This window comes from Branchiostoma lanceolatum, chromosome 5, assembly GCF_035083965.1.
Source record: "Branchiostoma lanceolatum isolate klBraLanc5 chromosome 5, klBraLanc5.hap2, whole genome shotgun sequence".
Classification (NCBI taxonomy): Eukaryota; Metazoa; Chordata; class Leptocardii; order Amphioxiformes; family Branchiostomatidae; genus Branchiostoma; species Branchiostoma lanceolatum.
The window spans coordinates 9349919-9368519 of NC_089726.1; the positions used below are offsets into that span (position 1 = coordinate 9349919).

Below are 18601 nucleotides of genomic sequence, written 5' to 3' on the forward strand. Positions count from 1 at the left end.
TTTGTAAGAGGATCATATAAGTTACCACCGATCATGACCGGATTGGCCCCTCAATTCGGCGTGTGTTTCACGGTCAGCGGTTTTTCGGTATGATGAATAGTTCTTTAAGTTTCCAAATGAGAGTCAGTTTGCCCCACAGGACGACAGACTTGTTTTTGCACATGCCTCGTAGCTACGGCATATTTACAATGTCAACACAACCCTTGTGCCTACTTATGTGTTAGCGGTCCATTAATTCAGACTTAGCGTGTCTTATCTACCCGTTCGTGCGCCCACCCACAAGTCGGTACCGCCGCGTCAAAATCCGCCAACAAACACTTAAGATTGATCAACCGTAAGAGAGGGGACTTTTTTAGATATGAAATTTTGTACAGATTCTGATCTCGGACAGGTGGGACTACTTTTTGTCTTTTGCGGATGCCGTAACCTAGGAAACCACCTCCGTCAGCAAACGTGTTTGACGTGACAGGTGACAGGACCATTGTGGACCGTTTCTTTGGTTATTTCCCTCCCCGTTTACCGTTGCCGCACCCTTATCAAGACAGCATTATTGCGCCACGATCGATCCAGCAGTACATTTGCTGATCAAACATTTTCTCATGGGCGCTATCGTCAGATTCAACGCACCTGAATTGGATTAAGACTCTACCGCGTGGTTTGACAGAAAAAAGCAGTCTGATTTCAACTTTTGTGCGCGTAAAAGCGTCACTGGTGACGTTTGGAATATTCCTGAGGGGATCGGCCTTTGTTAGAGTGATTTTAGGGCCTCGGGGCCGACACGGTTGAGAAAGACTATTCAATCCAACTATTCTGTAGAGGTTTTATTCAAGATGGCGGACGTGTGAAAGACCAAGTACACTTCGCGTCGCAAAAAAAAGGAGTATCACAAACACCAAGATGACACCGACGTGGAGCATCGTTGTTTTTCTAGCGGTTTTTGGAGCTTCTGGTAAGTTTTTAATCTGTTACATATTATAGTCGTATTTCTGCCGAGGTTTTAATTTGTTATAACTTATTACAGCTGTATTTCTGCATGACAAACAGCAAGCTTGTTAACACGCCATGCCATGTAGTAAATTTAGCTTCAAGTAACATTTTAACTACGTCTAGCAATATCATACAAGGCAATTGGCCTTGAAGTGTTTGACGAAAGTCTCACCAATAATCATCGAAAAAAGGTGTAAGAGTTTAAAACAGGAAGTGACCAGTTCTTAAAAATGTAAAATCGCATTCACTTGTAAGTAAAACAGCGTGCCCTGTTTATTGCAAGAAGCAACAAACTGCTAGATATATGAATTTCTGTTAATTTAAACATTTCTTAGACATTCATACATCCCGAACTTTAACCGTTGTAATATAGATGCAAGTGTAACATGTTAGCGAAGTGATTTATCAACTCAAGTACAGGAATGATATCATGTGATTATTGTACACGTATGTAACATGTGTATACTAACCAGGAATGTAGGTGTTAAAACGCGAGGCTTACATGATAAGTACACAGAGAGGTTTTAGTATTGAGTTAAGTATGTTTGCGTGAACATTTTAAACCGAGATATGTTATCCTGAAAATCACTTCACTCAATACCACCGTGTCATTCAAAGTATGGTGCACTTGAAATCTTATCAAGATGCTAGCTTTGATATTTGTAGCCACAGTTCCCTAATATTCTAATATCCCAGTAAAACAATATCACAGTCATGATGGTAGCCATTTAAGGAACGTTTGTTAATTTTGATGAACTATTAGCCGGTACGTTTGAAGATAATACAGTTACCGCAAATGTTTAGTATCACATTTTCTCAAAACATGCGCCTTTTTGCACGGAAAATCGTACCACAAAAGCCATCATGCGGTGAGAATATAACACTGTAGATATACCCTACTAATATCATTTGATACGTTCACTCAAGCTTGGTTAGTAAGCTGGTTTATACAGAGGTAACCTCTAGTTTGAGACACAGCAAAGATCCTGTATTAGTTCTTAATCTGAAGTACACCGACACTCATGCCCCGTATCACGCCTAAGTTGTTTCAGCCGAACAAAAACAGTGACAATCTAAAAACACTACTGAAAGCTTAACCCCCTACTGACGGGCTAATGCCTTCTTAGTGGGCTTTTAAGACTTAGTGTCCCATTCAGGTGAAAGGGCACTGTTTCTCTTGTGCCAGTCTGTGTGGTGTTAAGCTGCAGGTCTCCTATGGCCCAGTGGTAAACTTTATAGTGTGGACACAGTCGAACAGCGTTCCTTTTCACAGACTGTACTGAAGGCTACCTCACACGAGTTACCGCTAGCACGTGGACATTTTTAAACCGTTTGAAACCCCTTGGAGTACAGGACGAGTTTAGTATTTCTAATCCCACGGCACGGAAGCTATCGAACTTTATGTACCGCCCTCGAAAACGCTGTCGTCACCCAGCGAGCCACGAAGTGCTACATCTAACGTTAGGTTTCTCACGCCCTCTCAGTTTTAGCGTTGACAAGTGTTCATCGCGGCGTGGCAGAGCGTGTGTGTGGTGTCCTTATGAGCGCAAGAAGAGCCATTAGTCACCAGAAGTAGGAGTTAACTGGGCGGCGGCGGTGGTGAAAGAGTGGGCTCTCTGCCGCCCCCTGTCATGCCGTGTAGGCAAGCGGAGACATTGGCTACTTGGAACACAGCAAGACCACGAGGAACGCGTTGGCATAAGAATATTCAGAACAAAAATGAGTGCAAGAACGTAAATTTAGAAATACTCTGGAAAAACAAAAAGCATTTTGCCAAGCTTGGGTGCATTTTGATATGAGCCACCATGAAAAGCAATACAGATCATTCTTTTTACAGTCTTTTTTGTCATTCACTGAAAATTTTGCGCTTGTGATAGTAAGTTCATATACGTTATGTGTTCTTTCTTGTTTCCTCTCTGATTCCTTCTCCATCAAAATAAAACTATGGCAAATTCCAGGCTATACATTAATGTTAAGAATAGTTCTTTGTCGTCTCTCTTTATGTAGTTTAAGCACTTATGTATATGACTAAATACCATGAACACTAAGTGAGATAAATCCGGCTTAAAACTCTGTGAGGGAGGGGCCAGTCTAAACACTAAACACATCCGTTTCGGAAGGTGTAAGCCTTAGTGTGTAATTAGTAGTCGCTCCTAGAGGGTAGTGTCCGGTTAAAGATTTGAATGATACCAATGATGTCTGGTCGAAAGAATGCACCCCATTGTGTCAGTGGAACTTTCATTGGAATTCATAGGTTGTATGAAAAGGCACTAACTTTTGGAGGAATTATTATGTAATATAACGTCATAACTTCAAGCACTGTCCGTCCAAGGTTGTGTAAACGTGAACATGTAAAGGTCATGTGGAAATTTATGGACGGACTTTTCTTTTACACAAACGGTTCCTTCTCTTTCTGATGAAGCCTAATGTTCAACATACATACCCACCACCCGTACTATACACTCAGCCATAATCCCGTGACTCACATCAATTCAATTTTCCTTGTAAGTTCCTTTTGTTTTTCGTGTGCCCAACAAGACATAACGTTTGAGATGCAGTCTTGTTTCTCCTTGGAACGTAAAACACACTGTAACCTTAGCTTGAAGGTTTATCTGTGTTGATAGAAGTCATTCTGAAACAAGTCCAACATTGTAACCTCTCTACCTCCACAGCCCAAGCGGCGAGTCCAGACTTCGGCGCGAGCCTCCCCTCTACCGAAACTATTAACGAGAACGTGGGCGGGGGTGTGTCCGTGTATGACTTCACCGTGACAGACGCTGATGTTGAGTCCGTGACGCTCAGCATCCAAAACTCCAACCCTGCAGGAGCGCCATTTGAAGTGTCAGAAGTCTCGTACGTCGCTGGAACCACCACTGGACGGGTAAGGGACTCTCTAGAATTAATTAAAACCAGGAAAAATGTATAATAACCCGTAAAAACTCTTGCTACAAAAAAGGACTTGCACTTGATGAGGAGTTCTGGGGCTTCCCCATCAATGTGCAAGCACGTCCAACCCCCAGATGATGGGGAACAAAAAGACGTTAAATTGGATAGAGATTTCGTCGTATGTCATACCGTGGCTATTGACATGAACATCCTGTCGATAGAGTGCCGAAAAATATCATTGACAAGAACATCCTGTCAATAGCCTCGGCCTTTCGTCAAGCGTGAATGTACTAATGAGGACAACCTTAAACCCGTATCCCAAGCATTAAGACTTATCGTATAATTGTTTTTGCCTAGAAAGTTATGTTTTCAGTAGCGTTCGTGTGTGTGTATGTGTATGTGTGTGTGTAAACACGATAACTCGAGAAAGCCTGGATGGATGGTCTTGTTTTCAATGCGGTTAAGAGTGTGGTAGATATTCATAAGGTAAACGTGTGCTACAGATCGTATATCTAACTCTCTGTATGTCATTTCTACAACGTCTAGGTGAGTTCGACCGCAGGAGCATCGTTCGACTTTGAGACCACCACGTCCTACACCTTAACTATCCTGGCGACGGACGGAGGCGGTAACAGTGTGACCGCGGACCTCACAGTAAATATTGCTGACGTGAACGAAGCTCCAGTCATCACTAACATCCCCAATGCCGGACGGACCATCGGCCTGAATGAAGATGTCGGCGGCAGCTTCCAAGTCTTCCAAGTGCGTTCAATATCAAATATTTACTTCTACACACCATTTGCCGCAGTACAATAATGGTAGTAGTAGTAAGCAGTGCGTTATATGGCTTTATGGCAATTTTAGAGTATACTTTGGTCTACACAACATATTCACAAATGCACAGTTGGCCACTTGGCCTTTTTACAGAAACTACCTATTCCCGTAAGGCGTTACATGTCCTACAGACCAAAGCTAGCAAAAACATAGAGACAAATCTGACACATCCTATGGCATGTTTTTCAGGTGACAGCTACTGATGTAGACAACGGCAACACCATCAGCTACTCCCTAAGCGGCGGTGGATCAGACTTCGCTATAGACAGCTCCACCGGCATCATCACTACATCCTCCTCCACTGGGATTAACTACGAGAGCGGCACGACCTCATACACACTGACGGTGACTGCAGCGGATTCTAGCACCCTTACTGACACGGGCGTCCTGACGGTCAACCTGGTAGACACCAACGATGAGTCTCCTGTATTCAGGTAACTTTAACACACCTTACTCGTATTTCTGTAGGTCATGTAGTTAAACTCTAGCTAGTGCGAGAGACGGACAATCTTTATTTGCCCTGACGTCCAACCTTGGCAAGGGGTGTTCTAGTATAGGCTTTTGGTTAGGATTGGGGTTGCATCATCGTTATTATTATCATCATTTATCGGCCTGTATCAGCCGGGACCAAACACAGATTAGATGGCTTAAAGGCACGTCTTGTTCCAATACACTTTTTATCTCCATGAAAAAAGGCTTTTTCATGGAGATACTGTTTTGCTTGCGTTTGGTGTTTGTGTGTATGTATGTGTCACCGGACGCTTAAAGTTACCATAACTGTAGAACCTGTACATGGATTGTAATGATTTTTGGTATGTGGGTGGGTGTTAGGAGGAGGAAGGTCAAGGTCGATTTTGGGCCTCCTGGCATGTGTGACTGGAACTGCAATGGCGTATTTGTTAAAATCTTCAATGTAGAAGAACTGAAGAGTGGATCGACAGATCGTCATGTTCTTTGGTACACAGGTAGGTTAGACCAAGTTGTACACACTTAAGTGCAAACTATGCAAATGAGACCGAATTTGCATAAGTAAGGAGGTAAATCGTTTGCATGGGTGTCGTCGGATGCTTAAAGTCAGCATAACTGTAGAACGTGTAGATGGATTGTAATGATATTTGGTATGTGGGTATGCGCTGGGAGGAGAATGGTCAAGGTCGATTTTGGGCCCCCTGGTTTGTGTCCCTGGAACTGCAATGGCCTATTTGTAAAAATGTTCTAAAGGGGTATAACTGAAGAGAGGAACAACAGATTTTCATGTTATTTGGTACGCAGGTAGGTTGGACAGAGATGTACACACTGAAGTGCAAATCATGCGAAGTTAGTGTGTTTGCGTGTGTGTGCGCGTGTGTGTATGTTTGTGTCACCGTGTGTGTATGTATGTGTCACCGGACGCTTAAAATCAGCATAACTAAAGAACGTGTGGATGGATTGAAATGATATTTGGTATGTGGGTAGGTGCTGGGAGGAGAAAGGCCAAGGTCGATTTTGGGCTCCCTGGTATGTGTCACTGGAACTGCAATGGCGTGTTTGTAAATATTTTGCAAGGAGAATAACTGAAGAAAGGAGCGACAGATTTTCATGTTATTTGATATGCAGGTAGGTTGGACAGAGATGTACAAACTGAAGTGCTAATTATGCAAATTCATACTGAATTTGCATAAGTAATGAGGAATATCTACTCTATTGTGGGCTTTGAGGTCGCACCATCTGTTGGTCTCTTATCTAGGTCAGTAGCTATTTATAGCCACTTCTCCCCTTGCCCGGCCAGTGTGGGTCATACCATTGAGCGATATAGAATGGAGATTTTGGGTCCTAAGACTCTTGTTTAGGAATTGTCTTGATGTATCCCCATTTAAAGTGTTACACATCGACTTGAACAATTACTGACACATGTGTGCCCTCGTATAAAAGTGTAATAGAATATATAATGAAATAATAAAATCTGTAGTGTTAACATAGGAAAAAGAAGGGAATCACATGCATTTCTTCCACTCACACTCCCCCTGTCTCCTGTGTAGCGGGTCCATCACGAACCCTGTGAGTCTAGATGAGGAGGTGGCTGTGGGCACCAGTGCCGGACAGGTGCCGGCTTCAGATGCAGACTTCGGCGGGACCGACACCATCACGTACCAGTTCATCAGCACGCAGTCAGACTTCACCATAGATGCAAGTAAGTCAATGGACGCCAAGTATTTATGTCTTTTTTTTAGATGAATGACTAACTATGTCCTTACGACAAAGGTTGATGAATTCAACCATTTCTAACGATTAGAGAACTCCCTGCATTGAATAAATTCTGTTATTGGTTGCTGTTCAGCAGTGCAATCAACACCTGAAACTATGGAACGCCTGTTTTTAAACAATTACAATGCTAGCATGACAGATCGACACAGGAGTCGCCTGCATTAAGCACAATGCCCCCCTTGTAACAACATAGTGCTTCGCCTATCTATTATGCCATGGAACCAACACATGTCCTTTCCGTCTTCGCACTAGGTACAGGAGTAGTCTACACGGCGGCTAATCTGGACTATGACGCCGCCGGAGCGACCCAGACCTGGTCGCTGCCTATCCGCGCGTACGACGGCGCCAGTCACTCCGTCACAACTACCCTCACCATCAACCTACAGGACCTGAACGATAACCCACCGGTCTGCACGCAATATGTATTCACGTAAGTGTCATGTGTTTGAATACTCAATAAAATCTGTTCCTACACAGTTTATGAGAAAAGGAAGCAAGCATCACAAGAGATTTGATGAAGCCTCCCTGATTACAATAAAGATTGTCAGACATTTGATGATGAAGAACCTATTGCATTTCGTTCTTGTATATTTCTGTGACATGAGCATATGTATATAAAACATGTATGCTTAAATCAGTTCATGTACATAGGGAGATATTTGCTGTATGAAGGGATAGAATGACATACAAATTGCAGCATGCAATGCATTTTATCAGTGCTAAATTAAATACTAAGTTTCTAACAAAGTTGTATCATTGCAGGAAACAGTTACCGGAAGGCACGGCAACGCCAACGCCCACCAATGTGGCGACCCTCAGTTGTACCGATGGTGACGGCTCCAGCACCAACAACCAACTGTCCTACAGTCTGTCGGACTCATCTGGACTCTTCACTTTGAGTGGAACAGAAGTCAAGGTATGGATGCGACAGTTATGTTTTATCATAACTCCATTTGGTGCCTAGGCAGCCTTTCAGCAACGCATGATTTCCCTGTACTTTAAAAAAAATCCGCTGGTGCCATGCCTTCTTGTTTGTTGATCTTCTTTTTGTTTGTATTGCATACCCGGTAAACCGCATGAAGGCGTAACACACCAGGCTTGTACTGAAGAGTACAAGCTGCATATCCAGATTTATATGATCCACACACACCGGGAAGGACCCCTACTCTTTTCGATAAGTGTGTTGGGTTCTTTAACGTGCTTGAGTTGTGGCTCTCCTCAAACACAGGACCTCCATTTAACGTCCCATCCGAGGGACGTCCCTAACCAAAGCTAGGTACTCATTTTCACCTGAGTGAAGTGGGGAAATTCGTGTAAAGTGCCTTTCCCAAGGGAACAACGTCAACGGGACAAATCAAGGAACCCCGGATTCGAACCCGGTATCTCTGGGTTCTGGGGCCAAACACCCTGCCACTACGCCACCGTGACGCCACTGTCACTTCTGAATAAATCGAAGCTTTTAGGAAAGTTTATTTACAACTTATTGCCCAAAAACTGACTGTACGTCCGTCGAAGAAACACAGGAGGCAACCGTGTGACAATGCCAATGGCCGGTGATTGACATTGTTGTAACAAGAGACTAATTGGATACTAGTGCTGGCTATGCTGTATATAAGCAAGTTGGGTTTGGCTGATTGTTTTTGGCTGAAGCAGAGGAGGACGAAAAGCCCCGGTTTTCTATGATTTGTGGGTTCTGTGGTGTAAAGTTCTCTCTGAATTCCAGACGAGTGCTACGCTGGAGTACGATGACGCCGCTGCAGCCAGTCAGAACTGGCTCTACACCATGGAGGTGACGGTGACCGACAGCGGGACGAGCCCGCAGAAAAACACGGGTACGTACGGTTTACTGTTCATTGTCGTCGGCATGATATTATTGAGATGCTGATTGATAGCTAGTTATCTTGTGAAAAGAAAGAATAGATAATTGGCCCGGGATGTAACAGGCGATTGCCCAGAATCGTGACATGTTAACGTTGATGTTGATGATGATGATGATGCGAAGTTAGAGGGGACGAACAAAATCACGTAATACCATATCTCTACCAGATTGTGTCTAAGCCCGAAACTCCTTCTCTAATATCAAAGCTAAGTGCGGGTGACTTGCTTTGATTTAAGGAATGTTCTTGTCTACTATTCTAGCCACGGTGACAGTCGTGGTTGAAGTCACGAGCGTGAACGACAACAACCCGACGTGCACGCAGGCCACGTACACCGCCACACCGAACGAGGACGAGACAGTGGACGCCGTCATACAGACCCTGAGTTGTTCTGGTAAGTCAAGTCTCATGGACGTATGAAACTATTGCGTTTAGCCACATTTTCACTGGCAAAATAGCTAGATCTATATAATTGTCGCAAAAGCCATTTACTTTGTTTCAGAGGGTTAGCTTTTTGAATGTACAGTTCAGCAATGCTGGCTTGTAACAAGACAAGGAAGTAAGTTCAACGTTCTAACCTACCTAAATGTACATTTTGTATTGCATTGCATTGCATTGTATATTTGTCTACCACAGATACGGATTTTGGGGACGATGGGGACTTGACCTACGCTATTACATCTGGGAATACGGACGGCAAGTTCTATATCCACCCGACTGCTGGCGACATCAAACTGCGGACAGCACTGGACTACGAGACCACGCCTTCCTATGTTCTAGAGGTATCTTGAAGGAAAATTATGCTCTTTGGCTGTAATTCCGGATCCTGTACATTTACCATTTACAAGATCTAGCAGTTTAGGAGACAGCTAAGACTAAGTGATATGGTATACTCCTGAAACATGTACGCTAATGTACAAATGTACAGATACTGTGAAAGTGGAGTCGAGAATCAACAAAAAACATTTCGTATCGATATACAGACCTTATTAAGTTGAAGCCATTCATTGGTAATTTTGTGAACTTTCCCACAGGCAACAGCCACGGACGGCGGCGGGTTAGCCGTCACTGCGACGGTGTCCATCAATGTCGTGAACGTCAACGACATGACGCCGACGTTCAACCCCGCGTTCTACACCGCTTCCGTGATAGAGACGTCGGCGACTGTCGGGTACGTGGTCGCCACGCTCACCTGTGCTGACGCCGACTCGCCTGACAGCGAAATACAGTACGCTATTATCTCAGGTAATGTCGTTTTTTTTCTAAGATTCTGTAAGTAATATCTATTTTTATCGCATCTTTTGATGCAGTGACCGTGGCTGTGGTCCATTGAGTAAACATGCATCTTGGCACCTACCTATACCTTTTGTTTGGGAGAGGGGGGACTATGATAAGTTCAAATTTCTAAAAGACACGTCCATCTTGCAATCTAGCTATTCAATAGCATGGCTTTTATTTTTGGGGCAATTCTATGATAAGATCAAATTTCTAAAATAGTGTCCAGCAAGTTGATAATCATTATTGCCCTTTGTGACTTCTAGAAAATAAGAAATTTTTCGGGCTACCAACATGACCCATGGTATTTTTTCAAACTACATGATTGTACAGCATCATCCTTTGCTATACAATCAACTTATTTCTTTTTACAGGAAATAACGCCGGTAACTTTGCCATAACGGATAACGACAACGGAAACCCGCTGATCTCAGTAGCGGTCCAGATCGACTATGACGCCGCCAGCGAGGCGCAGTCCTACACGCTGGTGGTGAGGGCTGTGGACGAGAACGGGGCGACGACAGGGCTGTCCTCCAGCGCCATCATAGAGGTCGACATCACAGGGAACAACGACTTCACGCCGAGCTTCGCCGCTCCCAACCCCACAACTCCTTCGGTACGTACATTGTGTACAGTAACCTTTTCTCGATGTTCGCTCTGTTTATAGACAGAATTATCTCCCAACAGATGTATAACTTCGGCTTGTATTTGTGCAATTGTACGTCTTTTTGCCAGCTTTATATGTCTTGTAAGTGGCTTGAATCGCAAGGCAAGGATAAAAAAAGCATTGATACATGGTGTAAGTTTAAGTCATATCTCCTTTCTTTAGACTTACTACAAGATAACAATCCTTGACTTTCATTATACGCTACCGGTGATTGAAGTTATGAGGAAACAGACACAGATAGATTTCGTAGAGGACAACACGCCCCATGATCTGGAAAATATCACGCATCATATATTCTCTTTTCCCTTTACGAGTGTGTGATACACAGGCTGACAGAATTATTTATTGATTGATTAATCGATTGATTGACAGCTTGACGAGGAGTCTCAGGTAGGCACAGTCGTGGTCACCTTCGCCGCCACTGACAGTGACCGAGGGGCCGACGGGACGGTCTCGTACGAGATCATCAACGGGAACTCGGCCGGGAACTTCGAGATCGACACGACCACGGGAGTCGTTTACACCGCCAAAGTCATCGACTACGAGACGATGGGCAACACCAAGAGTTACACCCTGACCGTGAGGGCCTCTGATGGAGGGTCGCCTGTCAAGACAGCCACGCAACAGGTAAGTCGGCATCATGTTCTAGAAGTACCTCGCCATTTTCCCGCCTCTTCAATTAAGATAATATCAATGAGTGTTATATTGGTGAAAGATATTGTTTGAAAAGTTTTCTATGATAAACACCACCAATTGAATACTTCTGAAAACTTCATGATATGAAAAATGGATAATATTTGCTCTTAGCTGGTGTTAATGCTGGTAATTCAACTTAATGATAAGACAAACAAAAAACTGCGATTCTCCCAACTCTCAACAGGTGACAATAGCGGTTTCGGACATCAATGACAACACGCCGGTGTGCACGCAGTACCTGTACGCGGTATCGTTAAACGAGAACGCCAATGCAGGCACGGCGATCGCCCAGCTGGACTGCCAGGACGCCGACACGACCTACGGGACCGTGACGTACTACGAGGACCCGGCGAGCTCCGTGTTCGTGTTGGACACGACGTCCGGGGCCGTCACTCTGGACAACTTCGCCCTGGACTACGAGTCCGGCACCACCTCTTACGAACTCAAGATCAAGGTACATCAGATCGATATCACAACCGACTTTTTTTCAGCGTCTTCCAATCTTCTAACGTTAGGTTTTCTTAATGCTATCTGTAATGTTGACACGTTGTATCACAGTTTTCATAATCTCTGTATTCGTATAACATCTTACACATAGCCATTTATTTCTTGTCTATGACCGACACCTTCGCACATTCTAATGACGGAACTACATACATGAACTCTTTCGTACTTTGAATACTCTTCAGGATTTGATTTTCGTCATCAATTATGAGCAGATAATCATACCAAGCCTATAAATCTCGTATAATACAATCTAATTTTTTTTACATGTATAGGCGACAGACAACGACCCGGTGACGCCGAGGACAGCAGACATCACCGTCACAATGTACGTCAACGCGCTGAATGAAGACACACCGGCGTTTGGACAGGTAGGAAACTCAAGATTCGTACTTGTGCCTTGCTGACAAAATATCATCAATCATTCATAATGTATTCATATATATCTTACCTATCCGGTAAAAACATGCGGTCGCCAGCTAACATTTATTAGACACTCTGATTATCATTGTATCATCATCTTAAGAATAAGGTTTACATGTGTTGACGCAAGATGAATACCAGAAAATGTATATATCAGAAACATTGATTTTCTCGTGTGCCATGCAGATTTTATGAGAGACAAACGTTGGTTTGATACCTCCATTGTGATTTGATTTCCACAGACGATCTATACGGGTGGACCCTTGGACGAAGATACCGCAATAGGCACCAGCGTCATCACCATCGCCGCTACTGACGCTGACAGCGGGACAGACGGAACCATCACCTATGCCATCACGTCACCTGCAACCTCACCTTTCGGTCTCGACTCATCTTCAGGTGAGTTGAAGATGATCAAGAAGCGGACCATATTGATTCTTACGTTGATGAAGATTAGACAGAAAATCGCCGAGTTTCGAAATAGCCCGAGAGCAGAGCGTATAGACTGCAACTGCAATCAAAATTCTTGTGTTTCAAAATTTTTTCCAGTGGCTTGAGTAACTATTTTTTGCGCATATTGATTCTTGCATTGTAGTTTAGCTTATCTTAATCTTTGTCACTATTTTGGATTCTATCTAAACTGTGTAAAACCACACATCAAAACAAATCAAAGTATTGTCAGCAATTTATCTAGTTCAGTGTTTTTGAATCAGCATCCTTGTGTAATCATTTCCTTCCGTCTTTGATCATTTATACCATCAACAGCTGGTTATGTTACACCGAGCTACTTGTCACACCTACCTTTTGCACATCTAACATCTAATATGCTCTTTAAAGCTATCCGTCCCAGCGAAGATATCCCTATTGTACTTACAGTTTGGACAGTTTACGGTTTGACGGTCTGACGTGATTTGCTGCCACTAACGTTCAATATGTACCTTGCATTCAGGCCTTGTGACTCTCGTGTCGGCCCTGGACTACGAGACGGCCACCAACTACCAGCTGATCGTGACGGCCACGGACGGCGGCGGGCTGGTCGACACGGCCACGGTCACGGTCAACGTCAACGACCTCAACGACAACACACCTGCCTGCACGTGAGGAAATTTTTTTCGATTTTGGATTGTTAAAATTTTGATGGAAGAATTAATCTCTAAGTGAAATTTCTTTAAAGAATTCTCAGGTCTTTTCAATAAAAATCTTTCATAGCACCTATCACACAGTCGACGAGTTTCGGTCGCATTTGTTGATCGTCAGAAAGTCCCCGAATTTCGAAATAGCCCGAGAGTCGAGCGTATATCACATTGAACGGGTCGGTGACCTACAAATCTCGACCAATCCATAAATAAATGTGCGAAGATCAAGAGAAAGCCACGCGTATTACTGTCGAAAATATCGTCTGGAGCTCCCAGACTCGACGGTGGATCATTCTCTCTGCTGCATGGCAGGGGCCATGAACGGCAATATTATCGGATAGTTTGAAGGTCGAGTGGCAAGAAATTTGGTTCATATTTTCAGTGACCATGAGATAAGAAAATTTTTTGTACACAAACAATTGTTTTATTCACACCGACGTTTCGGTCACAGTCTGTCACTTTCCTCAGGGCACTTCTGACTGGTTTGCTGTGCACTGTAGCTATCTGTAAGCAGCGATACCTGTACTATAGGTATCGCTGCTTACATATGTGGTCCCAAACGTAAAATGTATATGTTGTGTTGTTCACCTTCCCCAGTCCGTCCCTCCTCACCACCGACCTCCCGGAGGACACGACCACCCCCTACACGGTGCTGACACTGGCCTGCTCCGACGGGGATGCCGGCACGTTCGGCACGTTTACCTACGCCTTGTCGCAGTCCCCCAGCTCCAAGTTCTCCATAACCAACGCGGGTGTTATCGAACTGACAACTGCCGTGGATTTCGACGGTAAGTGCTTTGACCGAGATAGCAATGATGACTTTGCCTATGTATAAGTATCAGTTGCTGTTTATTGATTTTATTTCATTGGTTTGGTTATAGCTAATATATTATCCGGGACTAACATGTCTTAAAGAGCAACGACATATCAGATACAACAAGATTGGCAACGTAAAAAGATGTTGCCATGGCGACGGTGGTCTCTGTTAACGTTGTCGTTTTTAGCCCACATGCAAATAAGGGCCTCGCATAAATCATATCAGTCGATCACCTTCTCTACCAAAATAACACAAGTTGTCCAATGTACGAAAATCTTGTTTTCACAAAAAATAATATCGTACTCATAAATTATGTAAATGAGGCCCTCTATGCAAGATTTGTGTCTAATAGTGGCCACATTTACTTAACCCTCAAACCACCGTAGCTTTTTTACGACGAATCTTACCGTATGGGGTCAAAACTGACCCAACAATGTTTTCTACAAATATAGCTTTATTGGTGCCTATTTTGGTGGTTTGTATATATGTATAGTTTAAGTAATCTATAAGGGACAGTTTGACATGATTAGATGTGAATAATTTATGCTCATTATCATAATTTATGCAAAAATAGGGAACATCGTCTTTTGCAACTAACGCTATTCAGACAAGCGGGCTCTTTTGAGGCCTGCGCCTACACTTGATGTCATATAGCATCTGAATGGCTTACGCTAGAACAACCAAACTTGGTCACCTTTGGTAAAATTTCGTTGGCAACAATTTGACTTTAATGAAATATCTAATCAATGTTTTCATGTTGCTATGGAAACCGATTTTTTAGAGCAATATTTGGAAAAAGTCGCTAATTTTGGATTTTCCAATGTAATTCTAGGGCTGTCTTTTTAAATTGCATTTATTTTCTTACATCAATACCAACCAATTTAATTCACTATCACTTGTATGATTTAGTATTTATAATTTATGCATATTTGATTACGTCATCGGTCAAAATCTAAAATGGCTGACGATATAATTAGATTAGCTGTAACCGGCTATTTTAACCCCAAATTTCATCATTACCATGTTTATTCAAACAGAAACAATCTTAGTATAATCGTTTTGGGCCATTTTCATTGTGATATTAGGTTATATGATGAAAAAATGCATTTGAAATAATTCAAGATGGCGGAACCAAGATGGCGGATTTCGCTAGTGTAACTTGATATGAATATAATTTCTATGACGTCATTTTGACGTCGTTCCTATTGTCATCTACAAATAACGTCTTTGGATACATCATGATTTATCATACAAAATTGCCATTTAAGTTTTATCGCGTACCTTTGAATTATACGGAAATACCCAATTTGTTGGTTTTCGTCAATAAAATCACATAAATGACGTCATAATACGTCGCAACGTCATTAATCTTTACGTACATTTAAAAAAAATGTTTTTATCGTTTCTACAAAATTATGTTTTGACAATATGATCATAATAACCCTTATCATACATGTTTCTAGATGACAAGTATCAAACAATAGGGAATATGAGTGCAGATTTTGCTGGGGTCAGTTTTGACCCCACTGGACCATGCGTAAACTTTCTACGATAACTTAATAAACAATGAGCCAATTTCAGTAAAAACTTGTGAGAATTTACAAGACATATATACAAACAAACTCATAGAAGGAATTTTGTTTTCGACTCGAAATGTCAAAATGGCACATGTTGATGTACGCCTGGGGTCAGTTTTGACCCCATACGGTGGTTTGAGGGTTAACAACCAAATGGTGCAAAATGAAATCCCCATCATTTACCACTATGGATTTATAGTATTTTGTCATAAATTATGCAAATTAAGTATCAATTTGCATAATTGATATCTATCGATATTTATCTCTTTCTCAGTTACATGTGTCATGTGTTTGAGAGTCCTATTATAGAATTCAGCTGATCTATTAAGTGTCCTCATTAATTATGCAAATCAGATATTGATTTGCATAATTGGCATATGATTATGTAAATCATCAGTTAAGCTATCTACACACCAAAGATTATGATGATCCGTCATCCCCTTCTTGCGTTATTCTCTTTCAAAGTTTGAGTCAAAATCAGCTCCTGCAGTTCCAAAAAAGCCGCTGGGGGGTCCAAATCTACAGGACATATTTCCCTAACAAAGAGCTATCCACCACTTAAAAATCATGACTATAGCATGTTCAGAAGACGAGATTTGAAAAGTGAAAGTTCCCCTGCAGTACCATAGAAGGTCGCTAGGGGGCCCAAAATCCAATCATTACAAAGTCTCCCACAGACCTACCCACCTACAAAATATGAAGACAATACATCCAGGCATTCTTGAGTTATCGTCCCATGGACTTTCACATTCCTGTACAATTCCTAGAATTCTTGCAATCTGCACACAATATAGTAAAAATTTGGCTCGCCCCTGAGGCGTCGCCAAAAAAAACCCACAAATGAATACGAGAGACAGGATTACCGTATCTATCCAATCAGGTGGCGAGACGTCATATTCTCTCGTTGCCACGGTAACGGACAACGCGGCCGTCGTGGCTGACCGGAAGTCCACCACTGTGCCCATCACGGTGGAAGTGACGTCAATAAATGAGGGGGCGCCAGTCTTCGACAACGCGCCGTACGCCGTCAGCGTGAGCGAGGCCACGTCCATCGGCACCGCCGTGTACACCGCCAGCGCCACAGATCCCGACAGCACCGCAGACTCATTCGGACAGATCACGTGAGACGTCATTTTCTCTCTGTGCTTTGTACGGTTTTCAATGTAGAGCTACAATTTGCAATGGGGTGGGCGCCTAAAGTACAGATTCGAAGGAATAGATATATTATTAACCGGCCAAATGCGTATACCATCTATGTATCAGTACCCTGGACATGGTCTTGAAAGAGGTTTTGCGCAATATCCGAAGTAGTTGTCCATGTCCTAGATCCTCAACACGTCAGTATTCGCAACGTTTATGGAGGCTGGTGTATATGTTTAATGCGGACATATTCAAAGATTTATTGGATGACTTTGTATCTAATCTGGGCCTTCAAACTTGATAGCCAGAAACTCTCCGTTTTGCAGGTTTTCCATCACGGGTGGAGACACCCTTAATCTGTTCGAGATGGACTCGAACACAGGACAGATCATGGCGAAGGCTACACTGGACCGCGAAGCGGCGTCTTCACACACACTTCAGCTGAAGGCAAGTGGCGGTTTTTACACCACGTTTCCTCTAGTGCGGCGACCTCGCTGCGACCTGGAATTGGACAGATAACGCAACGAATTTCATAGCTAAAACGAATCTTTTTACGCTTCGTGTGCTTCCTTGTCTTTTTAGTCACACCTCTACATTTTGCATGATATTCGAATTATAAAATCAAGGGTCACACAAATCCAATCTAGGTCACAGCGAGGTCACCGCACAATCGCAGTCTAAAGGAATGTGGGCCTTAAGCCCCCCTCTCACTGGACCCGCGGCACGCTGGAGGCGTCGCTGCGTGCTAAACTGGATTTGTGTTACCCTTGACTTTATAATGGGAATATCATTCAAAACGTACAAGTATGACAAAGAAGACGACAAAACACACAAAGCTTAAAAGGATTCGTCGATAAAATTCGTCGAGTATACTAGTGCTTTGTCAATTCGATCGGCCGCAGCGACGCCGCCAGCGTGCCGCGGGTCCAGTGAGAGGGGGGCTTTACGGAGATCATTTATATCTGTGGTTTGCTGACCTGTCTCCAGTATTTGTCTATTACATATTCAGCTGTATCAAAGTTATCTCTTCAACATAAAGATGATACTATATTTTTCCCGTAACAACCCCTAGGCGGAGGATGGAGGCACCCAGTCCGGCACCACGTCCATCGTCATCACGCTGACGGACGAGAATGACCAGACGCCCGAGTGCAACCCCGCCACGTACATCGAGACGGTGGCGGAGACTGAAGCAGTCGGCTTTGTCGTAGCGTCGCTGGCCTGTACCGACACAGACGACGCGGCTTACGGAACACTGACGTACTCCATTACAACCGGTACAGAACTGCTCCATTCTTTTATTTCTGCAGATTGTAAAAGTACGTGTGATTTATACATTTTAGATAATCTCGAACTGTACAACTTATTGATAAAAAGACTCTTTGTTCACATCCTAGTGTTTCATTCCACTGATGTTTCGGTGACCCTATGTCACCTTCCTCAGGGCAATTCCGACTGGTTCACTTTTTATTCAGTGACGTTACCAATACAATGAAACTATATGTATAACTTATGTTTTATTAAATTGTGTCCACGCC

At 43.2% G+C, this 18601-nt stretch overlaps 1 protein-coding gene across 1 annotated transcript in view; it reads left to right on the plus strand.

Moving 5' to 3' along the window:
- Positions 1 to 324: 324 nt before the first annotated feature.
- The window catches only part of LOC136435210 (protocadherin Fat 4-like), a 33648-nt gene continuing 15371 nt past the window's right edge, over positions 325 to 18601 (plus strand). The window contains exons 1-21 of the mRNA XM_066428499.1: positions 325 to 949; positions 3660 to 3868; positions 4420 to 4635; positions 4897 to 5141; positions 6726 to 6877; positions 7204 to 7381; positions 7714 to 7867; positions 8675 to 8783; positions 9091 to 9222; positions 9465 to 9610; positions 9863 to 10073; positions 10478 to 10719; positions 11143 to 11397; positions 11651 to 11920; positions 12246 to 12341; positions 12636 to 12792; positions 13343 to 13490; positions 14127 to 14317; positions 16804 to 17044; positions 17390 to 17510; positions 18136 to 18340. Of these exons, the coding sequence (XP_066284596.1) occupies positions 898 to 949; positions 3660 to 3868; positions 4420 to 4635; positions 4897 to 5141; positions 6726 to 6877; positions 7204 to 7381; positions 7714 to 7867; positions 8675 to 8783; positions 9091 to 9222; positions 9465 to 9610; positions 9863 to 10073; positions 10478 to 10719; positions 11143 to 11397; positions 11651 to 11920; positions 12246 to 12341; positions 12636 to 12792; positions 13343 to 13490; positions 14127 to 14317; positions 16804 to 17044; positions 17390 to 17510; positions 18136 to 18340 (3730 nt within the window). The 5' untranslated portion in view covers positions 325 to 897. The remainder of the gene's footprint in view (positions 950 to 3659; positions 3869 to 4419; positions 4636 to 4896; positions 5142 to 6725; positions 6878 to 7203; positions 7382 to 7713; positions 7868 to 8674; positions 8784 to 9090; positions 9223 to 9464; positions 9611 to 9862; positions 10074 to 10477; positions 10720 to 11142; positions 11398 to 11650; positions 11921 to 12245; positions 12342 to 12635; positions 12793 to 13342; positions 13491 to 14126; positions 14318 to 16803; positions 17045 to 17389; positions 17511 to 18135; positions 18341 to 18601) is intronic.